A 20,126-nucleotide genomic window follows, 5' to 3' on the forward strand; every position below is an offset into this window, starting at 1 on the left:
ATTCAAAATTTGAGTTGCTCACATACCTGTTTACTTGTCACTTCAACTTCTATTTGTGTTTGCTGTTGTTTTTTATTACTTTAGGGATAAAGTGATTCCAGAGAGAGTGGGCACTTACAGTATCCAGTTTACTTTTGCAATGGATAAGACAAACATTCTCAGCAGTGACCAGGTTTGCAAGTTTAATTAATTGCATGTAGCCAAGAACATGTAATAGAGAGCCATCAGATACTGTGCAAAAAATTATATTTCTGTAATTGAGCAGAAATTTGGGAGAGTGGCAGAGCTTCATAAGTTGTAACCTAGTAGAATTGCTTTGTTGTATCTTGTATGATCATCCTCAATATACTTCAAGACTGTCACTAAATTTCATGTGCATTTGTTTCAGTAATTTTTGAGCAACTGTTGTATGTAGGTGAGTTGCCATGTATTCTATCAGACTTCATTTTGGTTTGTTTTATTTTATCCCTCTTTCTTTTCTGATAGATTATAGTTGAAGTTGTACCTAATGACCCAGTCCGCTTGTTACCTGATCCTTTGCCAGCTACTCCAACAGTTTCCAATGTTCGAGCAGTCACTAGCCGTACACTAGTCAAGGATTTATGCCTCTGCATAATGGTAACTATACTTCTATACAAAATAATCATCAGGGGGACGTGACCACTAAAATGAGTTGATTTTAGCTGTAAAGCATTGCTACTGTTTTCTGTTTTAACTTATTAATAAATAATACTATAGCCATTAAATGTTTATTTTATTTTAAATTATAGAATCATTTATGTTAGAAAAGGTTTCTTATGATCATGTAGTTCAGCCACCAACCCATCACTGCCATGCCCATTAAACCATGTCCCTAAATGCCATCTACATGTCATAATAATTGTAAACAACCCCAAAAAAAGCCGTCAAAGATTTAAACTAAAGATTCTTAAACTGGTGGCAACAAACATGGAGAAAGTATTTTGTTTTTTCGTTTGTTTGTATGTTTTTTTTTCTCATTCTTCACTGGCAGTCACTCTACCCACTCCCCTCAAGTCTCTTAAGTCCCTTAACCTCAAGTCAGGAACTGAGATAGTAAATCCAACTGTAAGTGATTGTTAGCTTCAAGACCTTTAGATCAAACTGAATATACTTAAGCATGAGGGACCCTGTGAGATACATTCCAGGGTCCTGAGGGAACTGACTGATGTAGTTGCCAAACCACTATCAATCGTATTCGAAAAGCATGGTAGTCAGGTGGAGTCCCCAGTGTCTGTGAGAAGGGAAATATCACTCCCATGTTTTAAAAGAGTAGAAAGAAACACCCTGGAAACCAGCCAGCCTCACCCCTATGCCTGTGAAGATCTTAGAAAAGACCCTCCCTGAAGGTAAGGTATGTTAAGACATACAGCAGACAGGAAGATTTGAGACAACTAGCATGGCTTCACAAAGAGCAAATTGCACTTGACCAATATGGTGGCCTTCTGTGATGGAAGAACTACATCGGTGAACATTAGAAAAGGAACTGGTGTCAACTGGAAGTTTTAGTCTCAGCAAGATGTGATGGACAGCTTGCTTGCCTGGAGTACTGTGTTAGATGGTTAGTCTCTACGGGAGAGATGGATAGATGTCAGGGAAAAGGCCAATAAAGCTGTTGTTATGGTGGATATCTGTTAATAGTACCGTTCAACCAATGATGAAAAGGCAGATGAAATACTCTACAGGCAACTAGGAGAGGTTGCACAATTGCTAGTCCTTTTTCTCTTGGGAGACTTCAGCTTCTGAGATACATGCTGAAAATACAGTACAACAGAGAGAAAACAGTCCTGGCCTACATTGGAAATGATGTGGCCAGCAGGATGAGAGAATTGATTGTCCCCCTATAAGTGGCACAGGTGAGACCAGGCCTTGATATTTTGTGTTCAGTTTTGGGTCTTTGTGCAGGGAAGAACAGTGAAGCTGGTAAAGGTACTAGAAAAAAAATACATATGAGGAACGTCTGAGGGAATTTAGACTGTTTAGTCTAGAGAAGATGATGCTGACTGGAAACATTATCACTCTCTACGGCTGTCTGAAAGAAGATTGCAATGAGAAGGTTATAGCTTTCTTAGGACATGAGGAAACTGTCAGTTTGCACCAGGGTGTGTTTGGATTGGCACTAGGAAGAATTTCTGCACTGAGAGGGTGGTTAAGTGTTGAAGCAAGCTGCTCAGGGAGGTTGTGGATGCCCCATCCCTGCAGGTATTTGACAGGTGTGTGGACATGGCACTAAGGAACATGGTTTAGCATCAGGGCTTGGTATGTCAGCTTGATAGTTGGACTTTGATGATTTTGTTGAAGGTCTTTTCCAACTTAGATTTTTCTGTGATTTTATAAATGAATTGCTTATTTTGGTTCCTGTTCATCCTCCAGCCTAACTTTTGTGTCTTTTTACTTGCAGGATGAATATAACAATTGCACTGGAGCTGACTTAGTTGGAAGAGTAATAGCAAAAATTAAGAGCCCCAGTGAAGATGATACAGAGATCCCACAGTTTCAGGGGAAGATCAGTACAATTGAGTTCCCATTTGACAGAGGATCAGCTGAAATTGTAAGCATGACTGAAATGCCTAGTTCCATGAGCTACAAATCTATTGAAACCTATTTTCCTACCATTTCAAAGCTGATCTTACGCTTAGCCATGGTCTGTAGAGGGCCAGCATTTGTCAAGAGGGCTGCCTTCTTGATATGAAGATAACTCATTTCTTCTCTGTTTGGTTGCTGATTTTCAGAAAGTGGAGGAAAGTCATTCTTAAAACTGATGATTCTTGCAAATCAAGGGAAGCTTTATATTCAAGATCTTGATTAGAGATTAGGATATTCAGGATGATCCAGATGATTCTTCTCAACACTTTACTAATTTGGAGTTAAATTATTAATATTAGTTGTATTTTACATTAATATTTGTAATACTCTCTAGCTTTAATATTTTATAGTCATTTAGTCTAACTTCTTCACATACATTTAATTCAATTTTATCTTTAATCTCTTTACATTTAACAAGCTAACTGAGCTTATATGTACTGTACGGAAAGGCATCCTGTTCTTATTTGAAGAATTAGAGAAAAAGATGCATCACTTCCCTTCACATATTGTTTTAGTAATTAGTCATCTTGACTGTAAAAAATGCTTTGCCATAGTTCAGTATGAATTTCTGATTTGTTGCATAGTTTTTGCTGAAGAGCTCTTACATGCCTCTGAAAATACTGCATTTTGTAGTCATACCATCCCAGTCATTTTTTTCAGCAAATACAGATTGTTCACAATGTCTCTCCTGACAGCCTGTGGAGAATTTTAGTCAACAGGATGGCTATTAGCTATTTCTGTGCTAAAATAGATTTATTTTTTTATTTACTTATCAAGTTACTGAAGTATCACAGAAGTATTTTAGAGGAAAAGCATACTTTTGCTTCATTTAGTTCCTCTATCTGTCACATGTTTTATCAGCCCTTTGTCTATGGAAATCCTCAAGCAGAAGGTGTACTGAAGGGAAAACAAACTTTTAAAAGAAATTTTCTCAGCTACCTTTTCTGACTTGTTCTCTGGTCTATTCTGATCAGCGACAAAAATAATGAACGTAGACTGAATGTAGGCAGTCGGATAAAATCATTGTTTTATAGTGCACTCTTGAGTTTCTCTTGTTCCCCAAGCATGTTTCAAGAGTAATAAATCTCCCACTCCCTGCTTCCACAGGGATCTTTTGTCTGTCAAAAGCTTCCATATTTTCTGCTGTGTTCCAGTTACCTTCTTCCCTATGATCTGAATAAGACACCCAACTAAACTCAAAGCAGTTCCAGTATTCTGTGTATCTTTGAGGATTCATGTGTATGTTTCAGAGACAGAAGCTTTGTGAATGTGTTTTTCTGTTACAAGTGGATTGTGAAAGATGCAACAGTAGAGGGTCTACTGTAATGAGGTGTCTAATAACATAGCACTGCTCTCCACTAATCTTGCATCTACCTGTGGTAGAAATTTGAACTTTTTTTTAATATATATAACTTAATACTGTTGAGGTGAATATCAGTATCATAGAGTGGACTCTGCCTGTTCAGATAAAATTACAGAATAATTTTTTCAGACTACAGATGTAGGAATCAGACGTTTCTTCATATGTGAGGAAGCTCTGTGGAGCTATTGTGGCATAATTACTCCAGTCTCGCTTCAGTGTCTAATGTAACAACCTGTGTAACCTGAGGGGACATAAGTGACAGGAGAGTTGTTCAGTTTTGCTCATTTGTTGGTTGGCTTCTCTTTTTTTTTTTTTTTTTTCCAAGGAGATGTTTTTTCTTTCTACTTGTGTTTTGTTGGGTAGGTTTGGCTTTTGTTTGGTGGTGTTCTGCTGATGAAATTCTAATGGTTTTGATAGTAGTTCCTGTTCCCCACACTCACATTGGCAGCAATTCCATTTCAATCAGTCCCTTCTTCAGGCAGCTTATGGTTGTGTTCTTTGCAGTGTGTTTTCTGACTTAGGCAACTCACACAGAAGGGATGTGTTGGTTGTGTTTTAACATACTTTTCATACGTCAAGAAATTGGAGGGGGATGGGAATAAATTCTCTTTTTGAAGTGCCTTGAAGTTGCTGGATTGTGTTAAGAACTATAATCACATACAACTAGCATCAGTGTAATGCAGGTGATAATCTTGACATGTCTACCTTTGTGTTGAGGTTCAGGAATGCTAAATTTGTTTAATGAAGTAAAATGTTTAGATATTTATTAGAGTAAGTTTTGAAAGGAAAAGGTATTTTGCTGCTGACTTATCCTGATTAAATACGTAGCTGCAGTATTTTTTGAAAGTCATGAAGATCATCTTTGAAGGTTGTATATCTCTCTCTTCTTTTAGGCTGCAACCACCTCTCTCTTGATTTGGCCAGTTGAGTAGCAATTTCTATACATTAAAGGTGGAAGCGTTATGAGTTTTATTATAAACATGATTCATTTTACGCATGATACCTTTCCCAAAGTAACAGTGCACTTATATATTACTTACATTAATTTTACTTCTCATTTTCATTCTTTATGGTTTTGTTTTGGGTTTGTTTATTTTTTTAATATATATAAGAAATTTCTGAGAAATTGGATGTTCTTGTCAGTGTTTAGATATATACTTTTCATTCATTTTGGACATGCAGTCTAATTCCATGTTAAGAGCAGTAAGTTTAATTCAGCCCTGGGAATAGATGGTTTTTCCTTCCCTGTGCTTATGCATTTGGTTCTTAATGTTCTGCTTACATTAGTTCACAATGCTGTATGAAGTACATCTGAGGAAATCTTGCCTATGGGATGATGCAGAAAATATTTTTTCTGACCATATGTCTTTCCAGTAAAATATAGAACTAAAAATAATAAGCCTCTTTAAGCAGGTAAAATGAAGTCATTCATTTCTTATATAAATGTCATGTCTTAGGTAGTTTTATAATTTTTTTTTTATTTGAAGATTGTTCATTTTATTTTGTGCATTACCTTCAACTTACGTTTCTATGTTTGTTTTCAAATTAGAACCTAGTGCTGGCTGAAAACAGTCCTGGAAGAGATAGTACTGAATATATTCTTGTATTTGAGCCAGATCTGCCAGCTTTGAAGAAACCTTTGGAACCATACCGTCTGTCATTTATGTTTTACAATGGTATGTTTTGGTTGCTCTATAACACTTACTGTCCCTAGAACAGACTACGTGTAGTTTCCAAATACTACTTAAGAGCTGCATAACAGACTAATAGATTTTTGCTGATATTTAAATTGACTGTGTTACTGTATTTTCTTCTAATAATATCTGTTTTTTTTATGTAGATTTCAAGAAGCAGCAACAGATGGCAACGCTTACACGGGAGAGGGACCAATTGTCTCAGTCCATAGGTGTTTATAGAAATTGGTTTGATACTACTAATCAGCTTGTAAATGAAATGAAATGTAAGTGCAATCAAGTATATATATTGCCAGGAAATTTATTTATATATTTTTTCCTTTTTTAAGGAGAAAAATCAGCATTGAAGTCCTGATGTTAATTAGAGGGGAATGGAAGTGCTTTGCATTAGCAGGAAATTTTAGGGAATTAACCGTTAGTTAGTTAGAAATTAGTTATGAAATGGACAAAGCAGATCTTTTTGACAAATCCTGCTATTTTGTACTGCAACTGAAAAGTATAGATAGTGTCAACTGTGGGTGGCATAAGTCTGAAAATACTAAACAGCTGTAAGAGAGTTTGCAATAAGCGTTCCCTTGATTTCTGGGTTATCCTAATTATCTATTGATTTTATTTGTTTCAGGTCAGGTTAAAGAAGCTGAAACAAGAGAAACTCACCTGAAGAATGAATTGAGGAAACACCAAATTGAATTACCACAGACAAACACAGTATGACTTTTTCCTTACTGAGTTTCATAACATCTTAAAAATAATTCTAAATCTTAATACAATCTCTGCATCATTATTGAATCATGCTAGTAATTACACAAACACCTGCTAACAAAATTGAAAATTTAAACCATGAGGAAAATGTACAGATCATTACCAATGATTTTTTTAACTGTTCTGCTAATCTCACTGTCTCACCGCTATATACTTCTGTATATAATGTAATATGTAATTATATATATATATATATATATTATATTATATATATATATTATATATATATATATATATTATATATGTAATATATAATTCTGTATATAATGGTAATGCTGTTTTTAATAATAGGTTTTTAAAGGCTGATCAATATATGCTAGATATATTCTGGCATAAATAGACCAAACAGAAACACTTTTCAGACAGTGTTTCATATGCTGCTGCAAAAGCTGACATAAGACTATGTTTGAAAGATTCAGGGCATTGTATCCTACTGCTAGCTTTCCATAAAGGTCCAGTTATATTTTAAGGAAGTCTCTTAAGAAAATTTTTAAACTACTGATGTTTTGAAAAAATAATTGTGTTAATTGTTTCTTATCTCTAGATGAAATAAAAATGAGTTACAGTTATTAATCGCAAATGAGTAGATTATACAACAGTGACACCTAAGTTCCCCAGGCATATTCCCTTTCTAAAATGCTTTCTTCCTCTACATTCATGGTTACCAATTCCTGCTGTTTTCTTCAGTTTTGGCTGTAATGAAGATCCAGTATCACAGTATCACAGTCTCGTGCAGGTTGGAAGGGACCTTAGAGATCATCGAGTCCAACCCCTGGGATTCGATAACTCTTTTGGAAAAGATCCCAAAATCTTATAAAAGTATAGGAGTAAAAAAACCTTATAGATGCAGCGTGCAGTGGTCCCCTATACATTTGTAGATTATTGAATTTCTTTATTTAGAACATGATTCTCAGCAAATAAAATAACAGGTTCTGCAAGTTGGTCCTGTGATAATTGCACACTAACTGTAACTTTCAATTCTCAGCTTCAGTATGTGGATTCTCTTATAAAAAAAAAGATGTTGGATCAAGATGGACTAATGAAACAGCCAAGGCGGACTTGTACCCTCCCAAACTTTCCGAAAGGCAACCAAGATATTTTAGGGAAGGTGAGTTTTCTCCCAAAGAACCTTTGGATGAATTTTGTTAGTTCTAGAAGTGGTTAATTTTTCTATTGCTACCAGCTGAAAATCTCAGTTATTCTCAAGGAGTAATAAGACAAAGATAGCATTCACTTACCATTCAATGACCAGCTGACCTTACAAAGCCATCAGTGGAGCAGTTATATGTCTTATTGAAGTTGCAGGAGGATTGTGATTGGTATGAAAAGGGGACATGGTCTTGGCTTCTGTTTTGACTGTTGTAACTTCTGTGTTACAGATTGCACATTTAGCACAAATTGAGGATAACGAAGCAGCAAAAGTTATCTCTTGGCATTTAGCCAGCGACATGGACTGTGTAGTCACATTGACTACTGAAGCTGCTCGTTCTATTTTTGATGAAACTCAAGGTCGACAGCAAGTGTTACCTCTTGATTCCATTTACAAGAAGACACTCCCTGATTGGAACAAGTAAGGAAAAAAAACAGTGAAATTTCTGCATTTGTATTACATAGTTAGTTAGTTTTTTTCTCATGTTTTTTTCTCATGTTTTTTTAAATTTCATTGAAGGCTGAGAGTGTAAAATTTCTGGCTTTGTAGATCTCTGCATGTCCTTTGAAATTCCAGCTGAAAACATAGCTTTACATATTTAACTAAATATTGCTCTTTATTTAATAGGATGTTGCTCCTGAAAAGACAAATTTCCATTTGCTTTATTCACCTCTGTGTGTTTACTAGAGCACTAGAGCATTTTTTGTTTAATAATTCTAGTGCTTCCAATCATATTCGAAATTTTAAGAAATCTAATTACAATCCCTAAAATGTGTTGTTGAGATAATTTGTCCTATAGTATGTAAATGCTAAAATGCATTCAGTTCAGTTTTAGATTTCTGAGTAGATGGTAACATGCAATAATGAAACAAGGATAAACCACTCTTTTCTTTTTCTTCCTCACTCTTTTCTTTTTCCTCCTCACTCTCCTTTTTCTTTAACCAGGCCTTTACCTCACTTAAGAAATGGAAAAATCTGCTTCAGACCCATTGGAAATCCTGTATTTGCCAGAGATCTGTTAACATTTCCAGATAATGTAGAGCATTGTCAAACAGGTGAGTGATATTAAAAAAATTATTTTTACTTTTTTAATAAATAAATTGAGAAACAGCACAATAGAAAACTTGTTCAGTAATCTTCATTAGGACATATGATTTGCAAATACTGCTGTACATTCCTTATGAGGCTTGCAGGTATAAGGAGTGTGACGTCAGTGTTAAGTACTTGCAGACAGCAGCTGTGAAAATACCAACCATCACAGTCTAATTTAATGCAGCATTATCCAATTCCCCAGTACATCCAAACAGAACCTGACCACCATGATATTAGTTTTGTATTAACTATTGCAGAAGTTATCACTTCTGTTAATTTTCTTCTCACAGAAATATGTAATGCATAGGTTAATATAGATTCTGACCAAACTGTATGTGACTGTATCTGTTATGCTTAAATATTTACAATAAGAATAATCTTTCAGTTCTTTTGTCGATTCCAGTTTAGGGAACTGTATTCCCATGCTTTTTCTAACAGTGTAGCAATACTTCTACATTTCCCTACATGCCCTTGCTTAATTAGATCTTTATAGCAAATGTTAGAATCTATAGTTCATTCAGTAAGTTTTTCATCATACGTATAAACATCCCAGTGTTAAAAAATTCCTATCTATTGTTAACAAAAATAGATCTTAAAAAATTGGTCGAGTTAATTTTCAGAATGTTTGATACTGTCAGAGACTTTAATTATAAATTCTTCTTTGTGTTCCCTTTTAGCACATTTGCTGCCACTTTTCTGGAGAAATTTAGGAACACGTAGCTTGACACATCTTAAACAAGGCTACTGAGCTTAAAATTTGTATAGAACTTCCTTTTGTTAGGAAATGATTTTAAGATCAGTCGGATCAATCTGTTAATGGTTTCTTTTTTCTTTTGATAATCCATTGAATACTAAGAAATATATGAAGAAACCAAGAACACCATTCAAAGAGGACTCAAAACGTAATTTATGTAATTTCCCGAAGCTTGGCATTGTTTTTATATGCATCTTTATAAATGTAAATACTAGTTACATTTATAAAGTACGAGAGAGTACTACAGTTAGTTATGCTGTAAGGCAATGAAACATACTAAATTTTAATGAATTCTCTACTCAAAAGAAAAGGTTGCATAATTTATATCACCCCAGAATAAAATTTAATTGAAAAAGAAAATACATACACTTTTTCCCTTCCACATATCTGAAAAGCTACTACAGCGATGCCCCAAAATTATTTGTTCAAAACTTAATTATTTTGTTGCAGAGAAATTTCAGGCTTGAGTTTGTGGTTTTTTTTAATTGATTTCCAGTGTTTGGGATGCTTTTGGGTGACACTATTATCATAGATAACTTGGATGCTGCAAACCATTACAGAAAAGAGGTATGTTTCAGTTATTCTTGATTTTTTTTTTTTTTTTTTAAACAAATATATTACTGGGCTACGTATTTTATATAGTGTAACTGTTGATTATTTCATTGTGCAGTTTAGTACTGCATTACTTAAAACAGTGTGCTTATTGTTCATAAGTGTATTATGTTGTCCAGCAGAGAATAGAGTCCTTACTACTGGCACAGAGAAAATTACATCCATTAAAGAAATTCCATTATGTGAATGCTGATATGAAGCACGGGAGCATATTGCTAGAGGCCATTGTTTGTAGTTGTGCTGTTAGTATTAAACACAAGTTCTTGAGTACTTTCCTAGTCACTGCGTATGTTATAAAACAAGAGTCAGAGGCACATAATGAAATTTCACATACACTAAAAAGTCTAAGAAACTTCATGTGAAAACTATTAGACCTTTTTCTGACCCGATTTACTGAGGTTTCATTGGACAAATTAAAGATAAGAGTCTCTGAGGAAGTCCTGTACTATGGACCAAATCAGCTCTTCTGCTAGAAGAGCTGGCTATATATTTACTGGCTATTGCTAAATGATAACTTGGGAACATAGAATGCCTTAAATGTTTCCGAAGAGCATCTCCAGAATGTGATAATAGCTATAGGAAGAAAACAACCGATTGACTTATGAGTATTTAAGTTTTCATCATGTGTTATATATCTCATTGTTATCAGAAAACACATCTACCGCTGAGAATGCTGTATGTGGTTCTTTTATGAAAAAAACAAAAACAAAACATTTTTTTAACTGCAAGGTCAAACAGGAGAGATAGGGGAGTCAGATGCAGATGCTGGTCAGTGTTAAGGGACTGATCATCTGGATATGTCTGGGAAAACGAGTAAATTACACAAACTTTGTGGAAGTTGTATTGAACATGTTATAAGAAATAAATCCCTTAGATTTCAGATGCTTTGAATTGTAAGCGTTATTCAAAAGCAAAAGTCAGGAAACATAACTTCATGAAATACTATTATTAAAAAAGTAGCAACTTTGTCATTGAAAGATGCTTAGCTTCACAACAGCATTTCCGAAGAGTTAATTTTCAATGAAGTTACTAATTTTTAATATCACTTTTTGTACCTCTGTAGGTTGTAAAAATTGCACATTGCCCTACATTGCTGACTAGGGAAGGGGACAGGATTCGCAGCAATGGAAAGTTTGGAGGCCTTCAGAACAAAGCTCCTCCAATGGACAAACTCAGAGGAATGGTATTTGGAGCACCCGTGCCAAAACTCTACTCTACTTTCAGCGGACAGATAGGTGGGTTAATATTCTTTTATGTAACATAAAAAGGAAACCTTCAAATTAGCATAAAGTTACTTTAAGAATATGACCTGTTAAGTGTCCTATTTGTTAATTTTCCTTTACATTTCCTGATTAAAAAAAAAAAAAACAAAAAAAACAAGAATATGCACTGTATTTCCCAAGGGGTCACTTACGATTCCTTACATGCTTAGATTATTATTTTCTGAATAAATGTTCTAATGCTATAAATGTAGTTAAAAGATAATTGCTTTTGACATATAAAAACTTATCTGACTGACTCATAAAACAATGAAATGACTTATTCACAAATTATGGTTGTTATTAAGTATTTAAATTTCAAAATGAAGGATACGAAGTTTTTCTGTAACAAAATGTGCAATATAGTTAAGGTGGATTGGGAGAAAGAGAGTGAGAATACATGTACTAACTGGATTTGTCTTATATTTGAGCGAACAACATTGACCATGGCAGTGATTTTAAAAAAAAAAAAAAGACTGAAAAGATCTTCCATAGGCCTTCCAGTAAAAACACGAGATCATAGAATCATAGAATTGCTTGGGTTGGAAAAGACCTTAAAGATCATCAAGTCCAACCGCAACCTAACCATACTACCCTAACTCTTAACAACCTTACACTAAATCATGTCCCTGAGCACCGCATCCAAACGGCTCTTAAACACATCCAGGGATGGTGATTCAACCACCTCCCTGGGGAGCCTATTCCAGTGCTTAACTACCCTTTCTGTAAAATTTTTCCTGATATCCAACCTAAACTTACCCCAGCACAACTTGAGGCCATTTCCCCTCATCCTGTCACTAGTGAGAAGAGACCAACCCCACTCTGCAACGTACTGCATTTGGGAATAACATATTAAGCATTGGGGTATATATTAAAATATGCTGGATTTAGTACATTTTATATTTCTTTATGAACACGTTAGTGTGCCCCAGTGGTGCAGTGGTAGGAGTGCCACGTTGCAACACTGGAGGCCCTGGGTTCGAATCCACCCTGTGGCACAAGTGGTAGAAGTGCCGCTCTGCTACACAGGAGGCTCGAATCCCGGGGGTTGGACTCGATGATCTCTAAGGTCCCTTCCAACCCGCACGAGACTATGATACTGTGATACTATGATGATACGTGTCCAGCTGTCAAATTCTATTAGCTAATGTGAATTAAATATGATTTTTTTGGTCAGATAATCTAGTGTTCAGTTAAGCTTTGTTGGTTAAGCAAGCTTTCTCTTACAGCGAAATAAAATGAGTGAGCTTGGCCTAACATCCTTGAACCCTTTCTTTTTTTCTAGACATGTTTGTTCGATGCTTGGAGAAAGAAAAATTATTTGCTGCTTACTTTAACAAGAGTTACATAGTTTGTCAGCAAGATAAACCCTTCTAACTGATACTTCTGTTGCCTTGTTTAAATGTCCCCCGTTAAGTGTGACGAGATGAAACTCAGTAAATTTTCTCTTGTTCCACAAGGTGGACTAGAATTCAAGGCAGTAACAGAAGCTTCAGCTCTGTAGCACTTAAAACAAAACATACTACAAGCACAGTTAACGGCACTGAAAGTAGAGAGTTTGGTGAGGAGCAGGCAAGCAACAAACTGTGTAAAGAAATGTTTGCCACAAAAATGTTCAGTTTCCCAGTACTTTATTCTGATTTAAATAACTGCTTAGAATTAAAAAAGAAAAAAAAAAAAAACAGAATGCTGTATGTGATTTTTTTCCCAGCATCTCTTTACAATTATTTTAACAACAGTTGATCCATTGTGAGTGTGGGTGGGGTTTTAAATAGGGCTTTGTTTTCTTGTGAATCTTATGTTTTCCTTCAGATCGTACACTAAACAACTGCATTTACTGTTCTATGTTTTAATATTTTATTCTTCAATCAGATCTTCTTCAGCAATACCGTGCAGCAGTTGTGAAACTTGATAATGTGAATAAAGACCTTGATTTACAGTTGAAATCACTTAACACTCCAGAAATGCTAAAGAAAAAACAGGAGCTTGCCGAACAAGAGAAAAGCCTCATGATAATAGAACAGAAATTGGGTATGTTACTGTATTAGATGAATTGGATGTATTCTACACTAAACAAGCAAGTACAAGCAATGAAAAAAAAAAATCTTAAAGTTACTTACAGGCTTAGAGGTATTTTAATTTTTGTTAAAGGATGTAAAAACCATGTGGTATGATGTGGACACTGCCTAGATGAGCGCTGCCCTGTGAAATATTCATACAGTGTGATCAGTTATTGTCTTGTGAACATGAGACCATGATCTCACTGACATTATATAACTGTACATCTAACTTGCCCAGTTGTAGAGAACACTGAAATTCTTTTTGATATGTCTGTGCAGGCAAAGAGCTGAATTGCTTTTGCTAAGGAGATGCAACCAAAACACAGTTCTGTAAAAAGAAACAGCCTTAATTCTGTAGCGATATTATTTCGTAGTTACAAGTATTTCTTTATGTCATTATCAGATAAGCTATGCATCTTCAAAATACGCTTCAGAAGTCATCATATACTCTGTAGCAACTGTAATAAAGCAAAATGGTTTTGTTTTTTTAATATCTTAATAGGTATGACTCCCTCAGATAAAGTCTCTGAATCGTTACTTCAGCTTACAGTCCTTGATATGCCTGACACCCCCATCCCTCCCAAAAGAATGCGGAAAGAAACTGTAAAAAAATTGTATAGGTAAGTATTTCAAATACAGTCATTGGTTTTCCACTGTTTTTCCATAGTCTGAGCTCAAAGCGAAAAGTGCTTTTGTACTGGACAGATGAGCAGAGAAAGAGCCAGGTAGCTTTCTCTAACAAACTGTCCGAAATATGATGGTGGTATTTAACACAGTTATCTCTGTGTATCTAATTCTGCCTTGCCTCCATGTGTGATGAATATCTGTATGCATAAAGAAAGTGAAATACCTAAGATCTTACATCTCTTCAGTTTCAATTTCAGTTGTATTTTTCAGATTGTTTAAATCTTATTCAGTTGTGTTCTGTAAATCCCAGTATGAGTTTTCACCATATTACGTATCATACGTACATTGCTTTTTCTTATCTATGTGCAGGACTTAAGTTGTTAATGTGTTTGAATTATTATTACTATATTTAAACTGATGCTGTCAATATTTTTTTCAAAATGATAAGATTCACAGAATCACAGAATTGTAGGGGTTGCAAGGGACCTCTAGAGATCGAGTCCAACCCCCCTGCCAAATAAGAAGCTTTGCATAAAAATGGGGCATGTAATACTTATACTAGTTGGTGCTCTGCATATTTGCATTCAGTTGTAGCAAAAGTATATATAAAAGTGAAGGTCTTGGCTTAGAAGCTACTGTGCTGTGATGTTTGTTTTGTTGTTTTTCTAGCTCGGAAGACTGGGTTTCCTCTTCTGCTAAGAAGCAGCTGCAGCAACAGCAACCACTGCAAACACCACCTTCAGAACTTAATGGAAGTGCACGAAAGAGAAAGGCATAGACTGATGACTCTTGCTGGAAACATCTATATATTGAAAATGTGAATAAATGCAGTTAAAGAAAATGTTCATGTTGTATTACCCGTTACTATGAAGATTTTTTATACTGATAAAAGATATAAATGTATTTCAGTTAGTAGCAAGAAAAATTTAGTATTTAACATGGATAGCCTAATTTTTGTATTGTTAATTTTCATTTCCAAAAGCTTTCAGAGTTCTTATGTTCATGTGTGGGGGAAAAAAAGAAAAAAAATTAAGATATATCGTTTTTTATTTATGAAAAAATTCAAACTTTTCAATAAAACTGCTTCAATACAAAACACTGACAATGTAATTGATTGCAGTAGATCAATCAGCAGACTGAATCTTTTTATTTAGAAAGAGGAGAACTTCCAGAGCGGTTCTTCTTTGATTGATGAACCGTGGAGGGATCGTAATATCAATTAACAAGAGAGGGTTGGAGACTCAGTGTAATAAAATCTAACCACAGCCATTTGTTGCTCTCAGGATAGTGAACAAAAAGCCCTCATTGAAGGTGATGTTGTAAGAGGCCATGCTCTTTACACTATCGCCTCAAACTTTGCTGAAGATGGACAAGTCCAGGTGAGCCCTGGGCAGGGGATGAGAAATTCTTTGTCTGAGGGTAACAGATGGACAAGTCCACGGGCAATGGAGAGAGAGAGAGAGATAAGATGCAGATGAATGGCTCTGAAGTGGTCTTTTGTGTGGGCTTATATCAAGGAAGATGGACATCTCAGAGGTACTCACATGACTCTGACCCAAGCGCCCCGGAATGTCATGTAGGCAGGGAAGAAGTAGGATAAAAAGAGCATGGATGAACCATGAAGTTAGGTTTTTTGACATCAGATGCCTCACTACATGAACAAGGAGGTTTTCTGACATCAGATGCCTCACTACATGACACCTGCATGCTGAAGAACTTCAAGAGAGGTATCTGGCTTCAGATTCCTCTATTGTCATCCTACTGCTGCCAGCGGACTCTCCTGGGCTTGCTGCTTGAAATGCTGCTCAAGACTTTGCTTCATGAGAACTCGCTGCTCCGTGAGACCTCGCTGCTCCTTCCACTGCCTGCTCTGCGCTGCACCGATCTGCTGCTTGCGGCCTGCCACTCTGCTGCTGCTCTCCCCTATGCCCCTTTTTCCTCGGACCAACAAAACGATGTGCAACAGGACGCTGCTGCATCCAGGTGGTGACTATCCCTGCTTTTACACAATTCTTGCCCTTTTCCTACCTTTTCTATTGCCCACTTTCCCATCCCCATCACCCTAATTTAATAAACAGGTTGGAACAACATTTGAATGTTTTCTTCTTAATCTCAGGCCAGGCATAATATATCAAAAGAACCTTTACCTCCCCCCTGTAAATTGGAGCGAGACAGATGTCCAAGATGTTGACATGGAAATTTGTATCTGCCTCCTTAATGGAGAAAGAAATTAATAACTTGTGAGTATGAAAAGCTTAACAGCTTTACTAGGAAGCTGTTCTATGGACAATGGAGAGTAGCAAAGGATTGCATTTCATGGGTACAGTCAAGATGTATTATTGCCCCAGTGCTAATCTCATTAATTAATATCTGTATTACAGCAACATTCACAGAACAGCCTTAAAAAGCAGATAAAAATTGGTCTATGACTCCAAAGGTGTAACTGGGACATAAGGATTTCAGTAGGGAATAGTGATATCGCCTACCTGTGTGACGTGTAGGGAACCTGCTTTGGCAGGAAGGTTGGAGTCAATGATCTCTAGAGGTCCCTTCCAACCCCTACAATTCTGTGATTTTGTGAAATTAAATTTTTTCGAGGTTTAAAATGTAGTCTTAAAATACTAGAGAAAATATTCCAACAGGTAAATGAGATCACAAGAAAGTGAGAGGGAGAATCAGAGGTGAGGTGTAGTCTTCTGAGTGCATTGTGATGATGTTTTCGGTGTATCCAGTATAAAAGAACCAGACGTGATTCAAGATAAAAATTTCAGTCAGGTTGAGCAGCTGAAAATAAGCTTCACTGGATGGAAAAGTTATGCTAAGAGTAGGAAGTTAAACTTAGTATAAAACAATTACTCAAAGCTATGTAAATAAATAAACCAGGAGAGGTGATCAAGGATGTCTTAATGATAATCTAAATTATTTAGACATCAAATTATACTATTTTCAAGGAAAATATATATACTGAATATAGCATGTAACATCAGCCAAGGCACAGTCATTTTCCTGTTCTTCAACTGTAAAGAGTTGAACCATGCAGCTGTAATTGAGTTTGCTGTCCTGCCACACCATAGTCATTAACTACAAGTACTTAGTAATTCTTGTAAATGCATTTGTTTTCTTCCTGACATCTACCTCACCTCAACCTTTGGATGATCCTGAAGTTTATTAGATTAAATGCCTACTCTAATAGAAGTGCTTACTTTTGAAGTTTATCTCTGGACTTCAGTGGTCAGTATATGAACTGCTGTTAAGTGAAGCACCCCCCTCCTGGCAGAAGCAATCAGGAAATTAAGAATGGTTTCCAGAGCTGTACAACAGTCATCAAAGATTGCGGGGAATTTTCACCAGTGGAATCTTCAGGATTTTTCATCAGAATGACTGACAATTAATTACAGCTGAAGTTCCTGCTTCGAACAGCTATTTAGGACCATTCATCTGGTCCTGAAAGAGCCTTCAAGCTCTAAAGGTAAGTGTCATTTTTTTCCTTACTCATTCTTTACTCTGTAAAACTACAGTATGTGTGTTATATTCTCTGATTTCACCAGGGACTGAAGGACTGCTGTGCAGGAAACAAGAGGAAGTGGTTCTTGCTGAGGCTTGGGCCAGCTCATGGGAATAAGGAAGTGGTTTCTGATTAATGCCAGAGGCAGCCTGGGGTGGGGATAGGCCTTGGCCTGCCGCTCAAAGACTGGGGGGTCGAGAAGCTTCGAGCAGTGGTGGAGGAGGAAAGATTAGAGTACAACAGAGCAGAATAATGCTGTTGAAATGTCCAACTACCTGACAACTTCAGGGCTAACTAAAAGAAAGTTATTGAGGACATTACCAGGTGACCCTTGAACACTGACAGGCATGGGGCATCAACCACCTCTTTAGGAAGCCTGTTTCAGTGCTTGACCATCCTCACAGTCAGTAGAAAGTCTATGCTATAGCTGCATTTGTAGCCTGAATGAAAAAAACACCTATTCCAAATGTCTCTTCAGACTCCTCGGATATTAATTGCTGGGTAAATTCTTTACTCTTCCAGGAGTCAGTCAGTTTCAAACTCTCCATCTTTTTGTTGTTTATAGGCAGACTCCTCAAGCGTACTTAGGTTCTACTTTTTTACCATGTGATAGCAGCAAAATAACATTGTTTTTAAAGGTATTTTTTCATCTCTTTTCCTAGCCTGTAGAACAGGCTTCCCTAATAAAAGCCTTATTATTATAGTACTTACAGTGCATATGATCACAGTATTTAGTTGAGGTTGTAGTGCTGTCATTTTGTGGACATTTAATCAAGCATTGCAAAGGAACTGTCATTAAAACATTGTTTGCCTTCATGCATCAACATCTTCTCCCAAATAATTCTGCTCCCTGTCTTAATTTCATCTGGGGTTGAATGAATTTCTTCAGTGTCTGCTACAGTGCTATGTTTCTAGGAGAAAAACAATGTTGATAACACACCAGTGTTTATAGTTGCTGCTAAGCAGTGTTGCACAGAGTCAAGGCCTTCGGCAGTGAAAGGCCCAAGGAGCTGGGAGGGAACAGAATTAGGACAACTGACTTAAACTGGCCAAAGGGATATTCCATGCCATATGACATCAAGCAGAGGTTTTGAAGGGTGTGGGAGTTTGCCTTTCTGCTGCTGCTCAGAGGCTAGCTGGGCACTGGGGGAATCATAGAGTCATGCAATTGCTCAGGTTGGAAAAGACCTTAAAGATCATTGAGTCCAACCACAACCTAACCATACTACCCTAACTAACAACCCTCTGCTAAATCATGGCCCTGATCACCACGTCTGAACAGTTTTTAAACACATCCAGGGATGGTGACTCAACCACCTCCCTGGGGAGCCTATTCCAGTGCTTAACAACCGTTTCTGTAAAGAAGTTTTTCCTGATGATGAACCCATCCCATCATGGGATGGTGACCAATTGCTTGTGCATCAATTATTATATACATATATACATATGTATGTATTTGTCACAACTATTATCCTTTTATGTGTCAGAAAATAGTTTTATCTCATCCCACAACTTCTACTCTTTGGTGTTTTTTTTTCTGATTCTCACCCCCATCCCACTGGGAAGTAGAGAGAGTGGATGAACAAATATGTTCTACTCAGCCACCTGCAGGGTTAAACCACAACAGGTTTTGTTCAATATAACAGTCCGTTTGCTTATCTTCTAGGCACCACAAACACGTTACCAATGGGAACAGCAGTGGTATCTTTCAGCATGAGGTAACCATCAGCCTCCCTTTCTGCCTGTTCCTGCAGTGGGTGTATCCCGTGATTTTGACATTCCTGTCACACCACATCATCTCCCCAGGCTGCAGCAAAGAGCGATCATTTCTGTTTCTTAAAAAGAATATACATGTGTGTGTGCATACAAATACGTATATTTGTATACATATATGTGTATATATATATATACACATATAGTTACTTTATGTGTTTCCATGAACAGGCTCTTCTGTGCCCACTGCAGAAAATGCACAGACTTGCAGTGGAGCTGTTGTGTTGACTAGATGGACTTTAACTGCACAGCCACTCTATTTCTCTCCACATAGTACGTCTTCTCTACAATGAAATACTCCCAAGGGACAGCAGGCTCCATTTAAGCAAACAAAATTGATATATGCATACCTTTGGTTTGCAAATATATCAATTCCATAATTTTTTACTGGGTGTGCGGGTTCCCACAGTTCTCACCAGTTTTTATAGGACTGAGTTTATGAGAGCTCTAAAGAAATCCCACTCACTGGGGATTTGGATTGAGTTGGAAGGGACCCACAAAGATCATGCAGTCCAACCCCTGGCTTCACGCAGACCACCCAAAATCCAACCCCTATGTCTGAGAGCATTGTCCAAACGCTCCTTGGACTTGGGCAGCTTGAGGCCGTGCCCACAGCCCTGTGCATCCCGTTCCATGCCCACCACTCTCTGGTGCAGCCCCGCTGCCCCTCCCCTGGCACAGCTCCATGCCGTTCCCTCGGGCCCTGTCGCTGTCACACAGAGCAGAGCTCAGCGCTGCCCTCCGCTCCCTGTGAGGAGCTGCAGCCGCCATCAGGCCTCCATCAGCTCCTCTGCTCTGCGCTGAGCTACGTAATGTTAACTTTTTAGCAGAGGAATGCTATGTTCTTGTAGCTTAAAGGAGATTTAGCAGG

The 20,126-nt window shown here is 36.9% G+C and overlaps 1 protein-coding gene and 1 long non-coding RNA gene across 10 annotated transcripts in view; both read left to right on the forward strand.

Moving 5' to 3' along the window:
• The window catches only part of SMCHD1 (structural maintenance of chromosomes flexible hinge domain containing 1), a 61,776-nt gene extending 46,703 nt beyond the window's left edge, over positions 1 to 15,073 (forward strand). For 4 of the 9 annotated variants that reach the window (XM_015855331.3, XM_085539630.1, XM_085539628.1 and 1 more), the window contains 14 exons: positions 85 to 172; positions 487 to 618; positions 2,420 to 2,569; positions 5,517 to 5,643; positions 5,808 to 5,927; positions 6,284 to 6,369; positions 7,409 to 7,531; positions 7,803 to 7,993; positions 8,519 to 8,628; positions 9,916 to 9,986; positions 11,095 to 11,266; positions 13,163 to 13,321; positions 13,853 to 13,970; positions 14,647 to 15,073. In XM_015855331.3, the coding sequence (XP_015710817.2) occupies positions 85 to 172; positions 487 to 618; positions 2,420 to 2,569; positions 5,517 to 5,643; positions 5,808 to 5,927; positions 6,284 to 6,369; positions 7,409 to 7,531; positions 7,803 to 7,993; positions 8,519 to 8,628; positions 9,916 to 9,986; positions 11,095 to 11,266; positions 13,163 to 13,321; positions 13,853 to 13,970; positions 14,647 to 14,755 (1,756 nt within the window). In that variant the 3' untranslated portion in view covers positions 14,756 to 15,073. Of the gene's footprint in view, positions 1 to 84; positions 173 to 486; positions 619 to 2,419; positions 2,570 to 5,516; positions 5,644 to 5,807; positions 5,928 to 6,283; positions 6,370 to 7,408; positions 7,532 to 7,802; positions 7,994 to 8,518; positions 8,629 to 9,342; positions 9,987 to 11,094; positions 11,267 to 13,162; positions 13,322 to 13,852; positions 13,971 to 14,646 lie in introns of those variants that run through there. The other 5 variants (XR_014943420.1, XR_014943422.1, XR_014943421.1 and 2 more) reach the window with 5 other exon arrangements.
• Positions 15,074 to 17,306: 2,233 nt separating this feature from the next.
• LOC146761793 (uncharacterized) lies at positions 17,307 to 19,282 on the forward strand. Its single transcript, XR_014943426.1, has 2 exons — positions 17,307 to 17,446; positions 19,149 to 19,282. It is a non-coding gene; the product is annotated as an uncharacterized LOC146761793 (long non-coding RNA).
• Positions 19,283 to 20,126: the final 844 nt, after the last annotated feature.

The sequence above is a fragment of the Coturnix japonica genome, chromosome 2 (assembly GCF_054131305.1).
Source record: "Coturnix japonica strain WE chromosome 2, WE-NBRP24, whole genome shotgun sequence".
Classification (NCBI taxonomy): domain Eukaryota; kingdom Metazoa; phylum Chordata; class Aves; order Galliformes; family Phasianidae; genus Coturnix; species Coturnix japonica.